Source organism: Pyrgilauda ruficollis, unplaced genomic scaffold (genome assembly GCF_017590135.1).
Source record: "Pyrgilauda ruficollis isolate IOZ18807 unplaced genomic scaffold, ASM1759013v1 scaffold13, whole genome shotgun sequence".
Taxonomy (NCBI): Eukaryota; Metazoa; Chordata; class Aves; order Passeriformes; family Passeridae; genus Pyrgilauda; species Pyrgilauda ruficollis.
The window spans coordinates 9,411,273-9,429,467 of record NW_024511432.1 but is presented as its reverse complement, the minus strand read 5'-3'; the positions used below and the strand labels follow the sequence as shown (position 1 = coordinate 9,429,467).

The 18,195-nt window shown below is 39.9% G+C and overlaps 1 protein-coding gene across 6 annotated transcripts in view; it reads left to right on the top strand.

Annotated features, from left to right (window-relative positions):
• Nucleotides 1-325: 325 nt before the first annotated feature.
• The window catches only part of CHD9 (chromodomain helicase DNA binding protein 9), an 87,435-nt gene continuing 69,565 nt past the window's right edge, over nt 326-18,195 (top strand). For 3 of the 6 annotated variants that reach the window (XM_041458611.1, XM_041458612.1, XM_041458607.1), the window contains exons 1-4: nt 326-605; nt 8,430-8,507; nt 10,237-10,325; nt 15,807-17,409. In XM_041458611.1, the coding sequence (XP_041314545.1) occupies nt 15,973-17,409 (1,437 nt within the window). In that variant the 5' untranslated portion in view covers nt 326-605; nt 8,430-8,507; nt 10,237-10,325; nt 15,807-15,972. Of the gene's footprint in view, nt 606-2,397; nt 2,487-2,910; nt 3,021-8,429; nt 8,508-10,236; nt 10,326-15,806; nt 17,410-18,195 lie in introns of those variants that run through there. The other 3 variants (XM_041458609.1, XM_041458608.1, XM_041458610.1) reach the window with 3 other exon arrangements.

Sequence of the window (18,195 nt, the reverse complement as noted above, 5' to 3'; positions counted from 1 at the left end):
GCCCGGCCTCCGCCGGAGCCTCCGGAGTAACCGCGCCCGGGATTGGCTTCTCCCGGCGCAGGGGCCATATTGGATGTGCCCAGCCCGCCGCACGCACCGCTTCGTCGGCTCCGCGCCGCCCGCCCCCGCCCCGCCAGGGCTGCCCCTCCCGCGGGGGCTGCGGCGGGAGGGCGAAGGTGTCTCGGGAAGGAAACTCGCACGCTCCCGGGTCCCCTCTCCGCCCCCCGCGCATCCCCGCCCCGCGCACGCCCCTTCCCGCGCCCCGTCCCCGCTCCGCCCGCCTCTTCCTCCCCTCACGCCGCTCCCTCCCTCCCTCCCTCGCCGAGCCGCCGTGTCAGCGCGCGGCGGCGGCCCCCGCGCGGGCGGCCAATCAGCGCGGGGGTGACAAATATGCAAATGCGCCCCCCAGCCCGTCCCCGCGGGTTCGCTGGGGCCGCTGGGGTCGCGGCGCGGAGCGAGTGAAACTTCGCCCCCCGCCCTGCTCCCCCCCCCGCGCGGGGCCCCTCCCGCGCAGCGCCCGCGGGGAGGAGCGGGGAGAGGCGCGGGGACAGCGCCGAGCACCGCCCGCGCCGCCCGCACCGCCCGCCGGCCTGCGACACCGCACGGTGAGTGCCGCCCTCGCCCGCCGGCTCCCGCGGGGGGGACACGGGGGGAATCCCCGCGGGGGGGAGGGGAAGCCGTCGCGCCCGCCCGCGGCCGCCCCGGCGCGGAGCTGTCACAGGCGTGGGGCATCGCCGCCTCCTGCCAGGCAGCGGCGGCGGCTCCGTAATGGCGAACCGGGCGGTGAGTACGTGCGGAGGGACGGGCAGGCCACGCTCCAGGTGCCGGAGACACCGGGCGGCCCCGCCGGCCCTGCCCGCCCCTGCTGCCGCCGGGGTCGGCGCGACGCGGCCTGCTCGGCACCCGGGCTCTCCCCGCCGCCGCCCCCGCCCGCTTCCGCCCCTCGCCGACACCGCCGGGCGCGGGGCTCCGCGCCGGCCCCTCGCACCTCGCCGGCGGAGGTGGGAGGAGGAAGGGGGGCGGCGACGAGGCGAGGCTTTTCCCGGGGGCGGCACGGGTGGAGCGGGCAGGATGGAGACGGCAGGGGCGCCCAGGGATGCGGGCCCCGCCACGGCGCCCAGGGGTGGCCGGCGGTGGGGGTGAAGTTTGAGGGGAGGAATTGGGCCTTGCCGGGATCTCAGGGTGGGGGAGAGCCTGAACGTCCTGCCCTCTTACAGGTAAGAAGATGGCAGGGCGAAGGGAAGAGGGCTGGTCTCCTTAGGGAAGTCAGAGGAAAAGGCTGCATGTCCCTCTCCCCCACCGAGGAGGTGGCAGTGGGAGAAAAGGGTTGGGTGGATGAAGGTAGGGAAGGCAAAAATATCCCCGGCCACCTTCTGTCGTTTAAGAAGGGAGTGTGAGGTAGGGAAGGGATGCAGAGCCTCCCAGGCAGAACAGTGGGCATGGCAGACCTGGCTTCTCACCACATAAGAGAATAGAGGTGGGTAGAGGGAGGAATTAAAATAATTTCCCAGGGCAAGAGAAGCAGTAAGAAAAAGAGGAGCTGAGTTTGGCAGCCCACTGGCTTGGATTGACCGCAGCATGATCCGTGGGAGCAGGGGAAAGGAAGGTGACAGGGGAGGGTTGACAGTGGGTGAGGCGTGTCTGGCAGAGATGGAGGTGGGCATGCAGTCTGCTGTCCTCCTGGGCTGCAAGATTTCTGGGCTGAGGAGAGCTGGTGGTGCATGGCCACAGGTTCCCACTGCATGGGTGGAGACTTAAAAGGGGATTTGGCTGTCAAAGTGCAGCGTTAGAATTTACAGACTGGCGTTTTCCAGGAAGGGGCTGCAAGCTGACCTCCTCTGGGGATGACAAGGAGAGGATTTCGAGGCCAGTTTGGTGCTGTTGGTAGATGGCACTGGGTGGATAGGTGGCATGCATCTTTATTCCAGTGAATTGGAGAAATTGTCACATTTCCCACTGAGGCTTAACACACTGAAAGGTTAAAATATCTTCATTTCTTCTTTACACACAAATTTTTGTGAACAGGAATAAAAACCAGCTGGAAGGGATTCTGAATTCTCTCATTTTGGCTGGATAGCTTTGACAACAAGCTTGGTGCACACACTTTCAGTTTATAAGAAATGGTTTGCTCTCCTCACTGTTGTAACATTAGTGCCTTGAGTATTTAGCAGCTGAGAACTTCCTTCAGTTATGAAAGCCATTTAACTTCATCAGTGTGAGAAAATACAGCTTGGTCTCCCTCCATTATGTAGAAGAGAGCTGAACTCTTCAGTGTTACAATCCCTGCTCATGGGGGACAAAGTAACAAATTGTGTGACAGGATAGGGTTTCTAGTTCTTTTGTGTATTTTTTGAGACTTTTAAGAAGTAGCCTTAAAAAGTAACTCTCCTCTCTCAGGAGAACTAGGCTCCTCCTGAAAGCTCACTGCAACTGTTTTTAAACCTGGATCATTCGACACCATCGAGTTCCCAGTTGGCAGGTGTGAGGTAAAAATAATTATTTCACCTTGTTTTACATGTAATCATTTGTGTGCAGTTATACATGTGTTTATAATTCAAGGCAGAATATGAATATATTTTATAATATATTAAAATACATTAATATATTTTGCTCATTTTTGAGGAAAATCTGGATTTTTATCCTATCTCTGAATTTTAGTTTGTTGTTGCACAGATCAACTTTTTGTTAGTTTCACAAAGTAAATATTTTTAAATCAATAGTTATTCCTATCTTAGACTTTGTGAACTGTTAAAGAAAGAGTAGAAATTATTAGCGTTTTGGTTTACTGGTTTCTAGACAGCCTCAACACCTTATACCTCTAACTAATAATGACTTTTTCATTCTTCCCACATCTGTCAGATGAGGCTTCCAACGTGCCATGGACTTCAGTGCCCAGATTGTGTAAACCAGAGAGCAAAATTTAATAGACATGTTTTTGAATGTTAACCAATTCAGGGATCAGTGTGCCAGGCCCTTTGCCCATAACTCACAGGCTCATGGAGAAGTTGGTGGGAAGCAAGGTAGGATGTGAACTTCAGTTATCAACAGCTCTGTGGTTAAGGGCCATTGTGGACTCTCTTACCTTAAAGTAAATGCGAAGGAGCTTTTTTTCTTTCCCTGTTAGTGAGTAAGCTGCATCAATTTACTTTGCATTTATAAGATGACAAGGGCAGGCACCTAAAGAGTTACAGTGCATCTGTGTTGGTTTACTTTGTGCTAACTTGCTTATTTGTATTTAACCAAATTTTTCTATTTATACAATTTTATGCTGCTTTTCATGGTGAAGCCATACCAATTCATTTTTACTGTAAAAAGAAGTGGAATTTGAAGTTTAAGAGTTCTTCAGGAATTCTGAGGATTCTCAGCACATTCTCATTTCTCATGAGCTGCTTGTGTGAAATGCTCCTGAAGATTAGTCCAGGAATTCAGTTATGCTGAAATGTTGATGAAAGTGGAGTGTGGTTTTTGGAAAGTATTCTTAGTGGTGTTATCTAAAAGATGCATGACATGAACCACTACTGAGAGACTACAGAGACCCCAAACCAGACAACTTTAATTTGTTTGCTTTTATGAGGGAGATAAGTTAATGATGCAGGCAGATTAAACCCAAAAGATTGACCTGCTGCTTTAAAATTGCTGTTTTTTGAAACCCATGAAGTAAGTGTACATTTGTTCTCACTTAGGTTTATAGGTTAGTTTTAAGGGTTTTTTAATCTATCTTACAATAAAAATATTCCCTGTATTTATGGTATATGTATCCTTCAGACACTTTAAAAGTACAGATAAGCTGGACAATTATATATTGCATGGGTTCAGATTCCTTACAGTGCATTTTTTTCTTCTGTATCAGTCTTGTAGAAAGAAGTGCCCGAAGTGTATTTCTTTGATAATTTTCATGCAATTTAGGATGAAGTCAAATGGCATATCCTATTCATCACTGAATAGGATGAATAGGAATTCATTCTCTTTGTTTCCACCATTATATATGAACTGAATTCTTGGTAATGTTTGGTACTTGCGTTTATAAATCATCCAGCTGAAACACTTCTGTGTCTAACTGAAGTCTGGTAGCCCATCACACCCAGATTCTTTCCTAACCCTAATTTTGTCAATACTTTATATTCTTCCATTGACCTATCTAGAGTTGTCCTTTTAATGGTCTTGGCTTTGTCAAACCACGGAGCTGTGAGCTTAATGAAGACTTTGAAATCTCACACTTACCTGGGCTCCCATTCTGTTTCCCAGTGCTCTTCCTGTAGTCAGAAGTGGAGCCTCAGGAATGTGGGGTATCTGAGTACAGGGGAATGGGTGATGGAGAAACCAGCTGTTTATTTAGTCAAACCTTCAAGAACTGATAGTTAACGTTATTATATTGTTGAAGTATTCTCTTTCTCCTTCAGCAAAAGAAATTGTCATGATAAGAAGTGATTATTTTGCTGATGAAACAGCAACTGAAAAGTATTTGCAGCTTTTGCTTTGGCTGAAGGAGCAGCAAGATTCCCATATTTAATCTTTCCAGATCATAAATGTGAGAGTCAACTGAACACACAACTTTCTTATTTACAGTAGTGCAGGGAGGAGAGAGAGTTTTTAAGCAGTATTTCTTTCTACAAGTGTTACAGGAGAAAAGCATAATGTGGTTTACAATGACGATGTTTTTGAGTAACGGCAGTGTTGAAAACTTGCAGAAGACCAATTCTAAATATTTTTTAACAGTGTGGGTAATGAAGATTTATCTTGACTTCAGAAACATGAGAACCTTAGGAGTACTTTTAAAATGTGTATGTAACAGAATTCAGATGTATACTCTGCTACCTCTTAGAGTGAGCTCTAGTGATGAAGTAAAAGGCTACTTTTGGATCCAAGTTCCACTTGCAGTGCTGACCCTACATTACATTCACTTTCTAAGGTGCAAGAAAAATGCTGTAAGGTATGAAGCATTTTTTTAAAAGTCAGAATTCAGCAGAAATTCATTGGTAAGATATGGCATCTGTCAGTGAGCAGATGTGTTGAAATGTTCAACTTCATTCAGGCAGATTATCCAGGTGCTGCCAAATATTAATGTCTTTAGTCTGGCAGTGTACATCTTTCTTTTTGTAAGTGATATATTTTTGTTTTAATCTCAAATCAAGAGTTAGAATTTGCAAGAAGATGGAAAAATGTTCCTGTCCTTTTTCTGGAGACAAATAGTAATTTTGACTTTGTTCTTTATCTGAGTCATATTAGAAAATGTAACTCTGGTTACCAAATTGTTTCCATCTGCAGTGTTTTCTTGGGCACTTTCCTTGCACCGCAAGAGCAGTATTGAAAGGTTTGTTCACTCTTTTATGCTGGTCACTAAAATTCAGGAATTCCTCCAAAATCTGTTCTGTAAATGGCTTTTGAAGAGAAATGGTTTTATTACATTTCATACTTAACACCCTAGTGAAGAAACTTTTAAGCTTTAGAAAGACTTCATTTATGTAATGCCATGAATATCTGATATGCCATGCCCATCTGATGTTCCACATGTTATCAGAAATCCAATACTTCAGTGCAATAAATTTGTGTTTTCAATTACCCTGTAGTAAAGCTACTGTAGTTATGGCTTCCACCTACATGAAAAACAGTGTTAGGTAAGACAATGGGCTTGAGTCCTTCTAATATGATGTTGCTGGTTTCAGCAACAGTATTTTTCAGTATTTTTTTGCTGTTTTTCAGAAGCTAAACCTAAATTTATCTTCAAGAGACAGGTTTTTAGGTAAGTTTGTAAGAATTAATTCATAAATACTCTTGACAAAGAGATGAGTATTGTCCCATTTAACTGGGGAAGTTTTCTAAAAGTCCATTTTGACTGTCAGACTCTTGTGACTGATTATTCAAGTCACAGTAGAAGTTGTCTGGAGTCTCTGTCTGTTGCAGATGAATTCAGGAACATGTCCTGACTATGCTGGAAACCATGAGACAAGATGAGAAATGATGTTTTGCTTGAGTTGTTAGTTTTAATTGATTTCCTAATTCAAGAACAGTATGCTGAACAAATTGTGAACTCAGAGTGTTTTGCTTAACATGTGCCTGGGAGGAACTCTTCAAGGAAACTTTCATATCAAATCTCCTTAGAAATACTTTAAAAAAACCTCCCAAAAACCAAAACAACAGAAAACTTGTATGCAGCCTCCCTCTGAATGGGGCAGACCTGTGACACAGATGAAACTCCTTACACCAGTAAATGTAGGATGTCTGAACCTGTTTTGTTTAGTGAAGTACTGCCATGTCCTAATCTGGCAGTGTCAAGACTTGAAATTGTGCCTTTTTTTTCCCTATGCAGATTTCTGTCAATGTCAAGCCTTCACAGCTGTCTGTACTCATCAGTCAGGACCCATAGGCATCTGTAAAACAGACACAATCCTTTGCAGTATTCTAATTGGTACTTCCAGGTTATAAACTTGCAGTAATTCACAAAGATGCTTATCAGGGTAGAACATGGGAATTATTGGAAGATATTGTATTATCAGATTGTGAATTCAAAGAGGGCTGTGCTCTGAAGTCTTCTGTCTCTTATGTTTTGTAATGAAATCTTGGTTTAGGCCACATGTGAAAATAAAAAGTTTATTTTCTGATTTTTAATGCAAATGTTTCTCTGAATCTTAAAATTACCTTAATGTTCCTGAGGAAAAATACTAGAATTCAGACACATATTTTGTAGGTCTAATTTAAGGTGTAACACTGAAATTGACAACAAAACAATAGAAAGCCTGTAATGTTTACATCTGAAATCTCAGCAGCACCGGAGGATTTTGTTTTTAAACTTACAAGAAAGTTTGTGTAACTCTTGCTAGTGATCAGAAGCAAACTGCAAACTATAAATACATTACACTAACTATGTTACTCTCTTTTGACAACTAAACTTCCAAAAGAGACATTTGTATTTTGTACAGATACACTAAAAGGAGAAAAAGTTGGGTGTAGTGGAATTCAAACCTGAAGAACAAAACGTGGCAAGTTTTTGTTATCGGTATTAGAAAGAAAGTGATTAGAAGGAAATCACTGAAGTCCTGAAATCTATGAAAATCTCTACAGGTACACTTTAGAGAAACAAAATTATAATATTGTATGAGCAGTACTGGTTACTAATATGGATTCCTTCAGTAGTCTGGTGGCCAAATGCGTTAACTTCTTAAGAGCTGTTTTCACTAAAATAAACTGACTTGGGGATCAATTTTGTTCTTTGCAATAAGGTATTCCCAACTCCTGGTATCTTTCTAGATTTCTTTCAATAGCAGCATATTAACATGTTGTCATTCTCTGTATTATTATTGTCCCTTTACTGCAATTAATGTCCACAAGATAAAAATGACAAAATAGAAGGTATATACACACTTCTGCCGTTTTCATGCAAAGTCTAATGGGTTTGTTAAACAGACAAGAGGAAGGGTTAAAACTAAATTTGGAGACTGTGCTGAAGCAGCAGATCCACACCTACATGTTTTGTTCTGCAGGTGTGCTTTGAGGGCAATAACCTTTGGCAGAAAGGTGAAGAAGGTAGTTGAAAATAATAATGTCTTCAGCTGATGCTGTTAAATTTTCTAAAGGTATTTGCCAAGATTGAAGAGATACAAGCACACAAGGATGTTGTGCAAAACTCAACTGTTTTATTAAAATTTACATGATGTTTTAAAAACGAGAAATTTGCGTAGCTACTCTCAACTAATTGAAATGAGTTATTTCCTGTTAGAAAATGTGTATAAAAATCTGTGGTTTAGTGTGCAAAATAAGAATCATGGAATCTCAGGATGGGGCAGGTTGGAAGGACCACAGTGGGTCACGGGGTCCAACCTCCCTGCTCAAGCAGAATTGCCCAGGGCACAGGGCTGTGTCCGGACAGTTCTGGAATGTCCCCAGCGAGGGAGACTCCACAGGCTCTGGCCAGGCTGTTCAGTGCTCGGGCCCTGCACAGCAAAGAACTCCTTGCTCGTGTCCAGGTGCAACTTCCTGGGCATCATTCCTGCCCCTTCCTCCTGTCCCATTGCTGGCACCAGGGGCAGAGCCTGGTCCATCCTCTAACACCTCCTGCAGATATTTAGAGAAATAGCCAAAATATTGTTGTTTGCTTTTTTTTTTTTTTTTTCTTTTTAGTAAGAGTAATGCTTAATATTTACTAAGAGTAATTTTTTAAACGTATTACACTTAACAGATACCTATATATGTGTATTTAAAAGTTCACATGCAACATAGCTTATGTGAGAATCTGTGGAGATAGATCCCATTTTGGAGCTTATAAAAGCTCTACATTCCTTTTGTGTGGCTTTTTCTTTGTAACCACTTCATATAATTGTTAGTAAATCTGTTGTCAGAATATTTTTTTGTATTTCACATTTAGAATAATGTATTGCAGACCTGATGAATGTATATCTAGTTACATATGGGTTTTTTTCTTCCTTTTAATGTAGGATTTTTCAAACTTTTAAGTATTCCAAAATTGTCTCCATATTGGAAGCTGTTCAAGCAAGTGGACACTGTTCTAAAGAGTAAGACACCTCTTTTTTTCTCTTTATTTTGAGGATTCAAGAACAATCCAATTGAGGAAGGATACACAGCTGTTTTAGCCAAGAACTTAAGATAGCATTTGTCTTATATGGCAGCTACAGGTGAATTAGGTTTCTTTTTTTACTATTGAACTCTTACAGGTAGAATAAATTACTTGATTGCAAGTTTTCAGTTTTTCTTTCTTCAAATAATAAATTTTTGAATGCCTCTATTCAGTCAGTGTATATATTGTAAAATCTTTATGCTTTGACTTATTTAGCCAACAAAGAACTTCTAAATAAGCAGAGATTGCAAGCAGAGAGCAAGAAAAAAAATAGATTAAAATGTTGCATAAGACCTGACAGTTAAATAATTTCAAACTCCTTTCTAATTTCTGAATGTGAAGAGGACTTGTGCATGGCAGGAGATCTGTTTGTATGGTGGCATTTCCAGTACAGAAAAAGGGAACATCTAGAGCAAGTTTTCTGTCTGTTTTGATACAAAATTCATATCCGTTCACATAAATGGTAAACAAAGTTAAAGATATTTTAGCAACTTCCCCCTAGGTATAGGTTGTGTACATGCTTCTCTCATACGAATTTTAGAAAAATACTTCTCTGCATCAAGTGTCCCTATTGCAGAACAGAGAAATTTTATTTAGCAACCTTGGAAAAAGTCTTGGGAAGTTACTGAATAATAGGAGGAGGATAAATGTAGCAGTTTATGTACCAAATTAGTACCAGATGATTTTTTTTTCTGGAACATTGCAGGATTTGGTAGCTGCTATAACCAATTTATATCTTCCACGTACATTACAGCATTGTTTCAAAGATGTAGGGAGAGGAAATCATTGTGTTAAAATCTGCTTCTCAATGCAGTATTATGTGCTATGTTATCTTTTAACAAAGTTTAAGGTTTGATCTGCAGTAATAGTTGTGCAAAAGCGTTAAAGACTTTGGCATCACCAAACTGTATTTAGGAAGAGAGGAATCATTGTATTGCAATAGGAGGATGTTTGGTGCCTTGGACACAATCATATTTTTGAAGTGGAAAAACACACTGGTGTAGAATATCAGTTCATATACAAACCTTCTGTCTGTCTTTCAATGTTAGAGGGTAGTTTTGTGTGCTTTGAGGCTTTTATACAGTGGCCCTAGAACCCCTCCATGCACATTTTCCCTTAAACTTTGTAATGTTTTGAAGCCTCTTTCAGATTAAGAGAACCTCTTGAAACTGAGCTCCTCTACCTACAGCCAAGGCAAGGAACAGGATAAAACTGTCATGCAGGTATTCTACCCAAAAGGCACTGTCAGTTCCCATTGAAGTCCGTGTCAGAGTAGAACAGCTCACTGCTGTTAAAAGACATGTACAGGGCTTCTCAGACTGACAGGTTTAAAACCTAACTTCAAAATTTTTCTTTTTGCTGTTGTTGGTTTGGAATACTTAACATCCTGTCTTAAAGTTAGCCTGAATTTCTTGGTATTGTGGCACAAACTACCCTTCATCTTAAGGGGTTTGTAGACTTCAGTTGGTTTTAGTAGTCCTACAAAATGAATATGTACCTGTTTACCAGACACTTAGAAAATCATAGCTACTAGTGATTGTGTATTAATTCTGGTGTTCTTGGCTTTATGGTATCTAGTGATAGTTTTTGAGTTTCAGGTATTGCATTTGAACGTACCCTCCTGAAGCTGGTTATTGTGTGACTTGTTTGACGTGCTTCGTTTTCAGGTCTCTGATGATGAGGTATCCATCTGGATTTAAAACACAGCTCTGAGCTTTTCAGTTCTTCATTAAAGAGATGTGTTCTATATTCATGGGTAAGAATATTTTTTATTTTGACTTGGACCATTTTCTTAATTGTCTTGTAATATATTTTTAATTTAGAAGATTTCAGCAACTTAGTTTCGTCTTAAAGGTTTATCAGGAACTTCTACAGTATAGGGTTCATTAGGTGCTAGCTCTTAATTTTGACCCAAGCTAATAACTAAACTTTGGAATTCATATGTCTAAAGATTAATGCTCTAATTAAATCACTAATTCCTAGTATTACAGACAAACAGTGGCATACAGGTAAAGAATTTATAAATTGGTCTGTGGTTTGAGATTTATTTTCTGATATATATATATATATACAGTCCTAAGGACTTTAACTCTGCATCTTGCCATACATCTTTGGAATTTAGAGTTTTGGAAAGAAAGTGATTCTAACTTGGAATGCAACCAAAGCAAAGGGTCTGAATTTCATGCAATCAAAACAAACAACAACACTTCTTCTCAATAGCATAAACCTTACTTAGTCTGAAGAAACTTTGTGGTATTACACACACCTGCACTTCAAAACAATAGGGGGAAAAAATACCCACAAAAGACTCTATAGAAAATATCATTTTTTTCAAAAAGCGATTGGTATTTTTAGTTTTTGTAGGTTTCTGAGGAAAACTAAGTTTAAGCTATGTTTACTTCCTACATTACAGAATTTCTTATTATGTAGTCTCTTCATATATTAAGTATGGCTTGCTGAAATATCATTTTGAGGCTTCATAAATTTACCTTGAGTTAAAAATTAATGTTAACATGGATCTCTTAATGAAGTATAGTAAGTAGCCTAAGCATTGCTGTGGGGCCTTTTGATACCATGTTGTTTTATACAGAGTTCTGTGATATTTTTTCTCTTTGGGCTGGTTTTGTTCTGTTCAGCTTAAGCAAAGTTGTTCTCATTAAGGAAGATCTGCCATTCACAGTGAAGGCAGACATGGTGGAGAATGGTAGAAATTTGCCTTCAGTTGCATTGGAAGATGGATTTTCTACCTAAGTAAAATATCATTCGTGTTGTTTGCTGCTTTGAAATTCCATGAACAACCTTAACAAATAAATAGCTACTGATGTCCTTTTTTTTTTTTTTCTTATTTACATTTGTTACATTTATTTCCCAGAGGCTACCTGCATGAAAGGAGGAGAGGTGGAGAAAGGGAGTTTGTGCATGTCTGGGGAGTAGAGAAGGGAAAGTGTTACATGGGGTGTTTGGTGCAAGCAGGATCAGTGTAGGTATGGCAACAGACTGCTGTGATTAGTCTGACAGGCACACACAAGCCAGTGTGCTCCAGTTCTTTGCTCTTACTTGGAGCTGGAACTGTAGCCATGGACAGGAACTCAGTTCTGAGAATTTAGTTTAAGCCCATATGTTTCAAATCTTCATAATCTTCAAATTAAAATTCAAGGTACTTGAGTGATCTTTTGAATATTTAGCATGATGTCTGTGAACTCTGTAGCAGAAAGAGAATTCTAAACAAAACCAGTGTGTTGAGGGTATGATTTTACTAAAGGGATGGCTCATTACTCAAAAATAGTTAGAAATGCATAATTAGAAATTCATAGAAATGAAAAGTAATTTTAATCTCAAATAATGCATATGTATATATACAATTGGATGTATGGGTTTTTATTTGGGCTACCCAACCAGGTTTTATCCAAATTTTAGTAATTACAATAAGAAAATGCATCTTTTCAATCCATATTTAACTACAGAGATACCATGGCACTCCAGTACAGGCAGTCCTTTCTGTTATGGAATGAAAGAGTTTATATCTACTAAATGTTCTTTTTTAGTCTTTTATATTACTGGGATTTTGAGGAACTATTCCCCTCTGTGCCTTTTAAATTTAACATGTACATTGATCTTTAAATCTATGATAGAATATCAATTATATTGGCACATGAGCAGGAAGTAACTTCTGTGTTATTTAATTAACTCAGTTTTTTGAACTTGGCCAAAGCTTTACTTAAAATCTGACAAGTAATGATAGTGTAGTTGTCTTTTAATATTGGGAAGGGGATGTCTCATTTCTAAATATTGTGCAGAAGTGATCAGTTTTTTGAGTGTCTGGGTTTTACATCTTTTTTGATGCAGTATTCCATCTGCTAATAAATGGGCAAATCACAGCAAGCCACAAAGCTGTCATGTTACATAGCATTTAGCAAATACAGTGATTTCTTCAGTCTCTAGCAGACTTCTTGTTTGTTATGCCTGGTTGCATTGCTTCCCTAAAAAATCCCCAAAACTAAACCCTTTATAAGCATATAATGTAAAACTCTTCCCTAACTATGGCTCTGTGTCCTTTTCCCACAGTCTGGATTTCTGTTATGTCATGCTTTTATGTCTTGTTTTAATTCCTTGTGGTTGCTAACTTGTCCCTAGCTTCTCTCTGAGATGGCTTCTGTTATTTTTCTGAATAGCCATGGTTTCAACTTCTTTTGAGAAAAAATGGCCACCAAAGTCCCTGATTTCTCTTATCTTTGGTGCTGTCACACATCAGTCATGTGAAGCAGTGCTACCTCGTGTATCAAAGTTTGAAAGTGTGGCTATCATGGCAGAGTGCTTAAGCTCCACCTGATTTACTTGGTTATAACTAGAGTAGCTTGTGTTCTGTTGTCACTTCAGCAAAAGTAATCAAAAATGCCATGAAATAAATGAAATAAAACAAAACACATTAGTATTTTTTATTACATTCCTTTTACTCCTACCCCCACTTTGTTTTCAGAGTGAAATTTACTATCTGTTCTGTTTCTGTATGAGTTCAGGTTTTTTGATGTATTCTGTGAAATAGATCTTGTTTTTCTTTGCTTCTGGTATAAGACAGACATGAAGTTTCCTTGAAGACTATGGGTAAAAGTACTTCCCTGGTCAAACCCCAAACTCTCTTTGCAATAGACTTGTGTTCAGGCTATAGATAGTGGTATTCTTTCCAAAAGAAGTTTGGGTGGTTGGTTGGTGGGGTTATTTTGGGGGGTTTTTTGTCACTTTACATAGAAGGTGTCTTCATAATAAATTTATGTTGGTCTAATTAGCTGGGAGAGGTTTCTCATGTATCTAGCCTTCATATTTCTCAGTTTGGAAATTCATCGATGCTATCCAACTTGCTTGGATCCTTGAAGCAAAGGTTATGTTTCATCTTCAGGTTATGTTTCCTATTTATACCTGCCAAGATTTATTTGTGTTATAAAACCTTTGCATTTTAAAAGGAGAGTTCTTATTATTTCACTATTCACTATTTCCTCTTTTGTTTTCCTTGTACTGAAAGGAAGTAGGAAAAACAAAGATGGAAAGTGTTTCTTGGTTTTTGAGCCAAGAAGTAAATTTCAATGAGGCCAGCTCTGAATGTGCTGCAGTAATTCCAGCTGTTCTGCAAGCTTTTCGCCATTTCCTTACTGTAAAACAGGAAGAGGTTGTCTGGTGCATGTGACTTTTAATACAGGGTTCTTTTAGTCCTGTTGAGTAGTTCTAGACTTTTATAGTTAAGAGTATGTATACTAGTTAAGGATTGTACATCCTTGATATCTATTTTGCTGAAGATAGAAGAAATACCTCTTTTCCCCTCTCTTTTTTCCAGTTTGCAAAAATTGATCAGACTCAGTATGTAAACTTACTGATACAGGCTTCAAATTTAAGATTTTTGTGAGTATTTTTATGATAGCCTGGAATATGACATTTTACCCACGGCTACCATAATTTCCATCTTATCTTTCCTCAGGTGAGGTTTCTTGAATTACATTTGTTCTGTCTCTATGATATTTTTTTCCTTGTACTTAATCTGAATTGGTTTTCTTCTGAGCTACAGTAGCTCTTTCCTGACTTATCTTTAGTGTTAAGATAAACTAGGATGAGATATCATTATATTAGCAGTGTTGTAACCCATGCCAGACCTTCTACCTGGATCCTGCTGCTTGTTTGTCATCTGTTGGAAGGTGTTCCATTCTGGGAAAGTTGTTATGTTGGTTTTCATCATAAGTAGACAACTTAATCAGTGCTAAAAGATAATGAGGTCTAATTTATATTAATGCTTTCTTTATCTTGGGACTTTAGGACATCCCAACTTTAAGCAATAACTTGCAAAGGTATAATCTGGGGTCTACAGCAGCTTTGCTGTGCTAAGGTGTCATCTTCTAAGCTTCTGTCACTTCTTTTTTATCACCCTTGTTCTCCTCCTCACTGACACCATACCTGCTTGGTGTCTCTCAGGATGATAGAGGATCCCTCTGGCCTTTCTCTGTACACACCAGAAGGTGTACGCTTCTAAACCCTAAAGGAGGTTTGTGAATTTAAATCTGGCTTTATTCTGACTATAGTCACACCACCCTCAGTGGCCTGGGAGTATGTGCAGAATGGGTTTTCATCAGCTTGCCAAGAAGTACTTTGGGCTTAGTAGGTTCAGCACGAACCTTTTCCATCAGAAAATATTTCAGATTTACAGGGTGTTCATTTCTGGAAGGATCCTATACTCATTTTATGCTTAGGAAAATTCAGTAATGATGAATTGCAATTTCAGGTGAGCTTTAATATGAGGGTCAGGAATTAAAAGTTATGTCTGGATTTTTTTTCCTTTTTTTTTTTTTTTTTCTTTAATTAGACACATGTGTTGACAGGATAAAGGAATGATTATTCCATGAAGGTGCTCATTTAAAGTGATTGCTTCCCTATTCTACAGAGGTACCAGTTATCTGGGGAAGTACATTATCACAGACACACATTTTCAGTCATTTCCCATTCTGTTTGATTACACTATAAATGTGGGAGTTTTTAGGCTAAAGTTAAATTTACCGTGCTTTTCAATTCTCCTTAAATCCCTCACTACAAATCAGTTAATTGGTGATCACTCAGTGATACTACGAATAAATAGTTTCAAATGTTTCACAACTAGGTGTGCAAACTCCTTTGAACCAAATCTTGTTCTTTTTGTGTTTTCTTTGTATTCATTCTCTTGTCTTTCCTTCTAAGAAGAGTCTGTTATGTCCTAAGTGTGATAAAATACAGTTTCTCAGGACCTTGCATAGTGCAACTTAAATAGAAGAAACAAAGTATCCCAGTTTCTCCTAATGAAATTAAGCCTTGATTTAAACGTAGTTTTTAATGTTTTTTGTTTAAATATACAGAATTATTACATACATCTCACATATGTATGATTTTTTTGCTATAAACAAATTCTAATCCTGGAGTACTAAAACCCAATTGTGGTGCAATTTGGTAGTTTTAATTAATACAACCAAGGAGAAACTAAAACTCTGCTTTGAGTGAATAAAACAAATGAAACCATTACATTAAAAATGTATTTTTATAAGGGGCAAAAATTATAAAACCTGCACAGGGCATCAAGTATAAGCAAAAATAACTTACTTGATTTTTGGTGTAGCTAAAGTTATGAGCAAAGTATCAAATAGCCTTAAAAGTGCTCGGAAGGGTCAGGAAGGATGAGGAGAGTAATTAAATTTTTCCTTTTTTTTTTCCTCTCACTCCTCTCCCTCAGGATGCTTTAACACCTGAAGACGGATGTTTCATTGGAAGCACTAATGGCTGTTGGCATGCCTTGGATAAGGTGGTGACCGCTGGATGTCATTTGTTTCTGTTCACTGTGGAGAGACAAAATTGACTCCATTTGGAGTTGAGAGCAAAAGCAGAACAGACCTCTCAAGATGACTGATCCTATGATGGATTTTTTTGATGATGCCAATCTTTTTAGTGAGACCTTAGAAGGTTTGTCAGATGATGCCTTTGTTCAACCTGGACCTGTTTCACTTGTTGATGAATTGAATTTGGGTGCAGAATTTGAACCTTTGCACATAGACTCACTGAACCATGTGCAAGATGCTCAAAATCAACAAAAGATGAGTGAGTTTGATCAGCTGAATCAGTATGATTCACTGAAGCTTCACTCAGTAAATCAGTCTTTTAATAGCTCAGCTGACAATGTCTTATCACCACACTCTCAATTCAATTGTTCACCAGTTCATCCGCAAAACCAGTCCAATGGGATGTTTCCAGATGTGGCTGATGGCAGTCCTATGTGGGGTCATCAAACTGCCACAACTGTTTCGAATCAAAATGGGTCCCCTTTTCACCAAGGACATTCTCAGTCTATGCAGCAAAACAAAAGCTTTGTAGCACACCATGACTTTGCCTTATTTCAGGCTAATGAACCACAGCATCAGTGTGCCTCGCTACGGCCGCAGCAGAGCAGGAACAACACGGGGCAGGATGCTCTGAGTCAGCCAAAAGACTTCATGGAAGTTAATGTGTCTACTTCCCTCAGAGTCAGTGTTAACCACCCACCTTCAGTTTCTAATCCATCGACTTCACAGCAGCCTCTGTCTGTTCAACAGTTTTCTCAAACTGCAAGTGCTTCAATACATTTTTGTGGGAATCAAGAAGGAAATTTTGATGGACAGTCCCCAACTATTACTCCATGTTCTGTCAGTAATAGTCAACAATTTTCATCTCCGTATTCCTACTCTAATAATCACATTTCTCCTACCAGCCTTCTTCAGCCTACAACAGCCCTCTCTACTAGCCAGCAGACACACTCTATCTCTGACTTCACTGGAAGCGATGCCTTTACATCTCAAACAGGGACCAAGCAAGAAACAACCGAGCACATGTTGAATCCTAACACAACTTTGAATTCAAGTACTTTTCAAATGTTGCATTCTGCGCATCCTCAGGGCAACTTTAGTAGTTCGAAACTCTCTCCTGTGAATATTAATTTTCCAGCTTCTACTGGTTCTGCTTCTCAGATAAGCCATTTCACCGACCCTATTGAAAGCAACGGTTTTACATCTTTAGATGACAACTTACTTCATCAAGTGGAGACTCACAGTGAACCATTCACAGGACTTGACCCAGATGACCTCCTGCAGGAAGACCTTCTGCCACAGTTCGATGACTCTGCGTTTGTTCAGGATAGCACAAGCCATGTTTTAGAGCATGACCTAGAACACCACATAACCCCACAGCAGGTGACACCGTCATCCGAACTTGGTCAGGCACCGTCTCAAACCCAGATCCATCCTTGGCATTCTTCAGTTTCTAATCAGCACCTGCAAGGCAGAAGTCGTGCAACCTTACAAGGACAGGTATGTAGGGATTTGGGCAGTGGGGGTTTGAACCATCTGATTTGGTTGATGGGATGAAATGAATAATAGTGACTGGTGCTTCAGTCAAAGCATAACTGAAGTCTCTGAGCTGTTATTTGAAGAAGTCTAGTTTAGGAGGGAAAAAAACTTCCCAGTTGATGCAGACATTGCTTGCTCCTGTTGTTTTCCTATCACTGCAGAAAGCAAGACTACATGATCTTATTCAGATAAAATGGTGTTGCTCCTTCTGCTGCTTGTACTTCTGAAGTACAACAGAGAAAATTTACTGGTTTATGATTTTGATGTGAATATAATGGCTTATTGTCTTGAAAATTACTTAGAGAAACATGTTTTTAAGACCTTTGGTATGGTTTGTATGGCTGATTTCCTGCAAGAATTGTGGTCACGTTGCTCTGTTCTTTGCTTTGTGTCTTTGTGCTTATGGTCATTGCCTAAAAATACACACTTATTATTCTTAATTTTCATGTGTTCAATAATAACAGAAAATGTATAAAAAGCTGTATGTTGGATTTTGTTACTTTTGGCTAAACCAAAAAATTCAGCAGTTGTTTTAGTATAATGTGCCCATCTACTGCAAGTATTTGAGTCCTCCACGAGGAGGACAAGATGACATAAAAATTGTTTGCTATTTTTCAATCTGTGCATTTCAAAACAGATGCAACTCTGACATCAAACATAATTTACAGCAGACGGCTTTAAAAAGGTTTTAGTAACTGTTACTTCTGTATTCTTGCTACCAATATTCTCTCTACCTAAGAATATAGA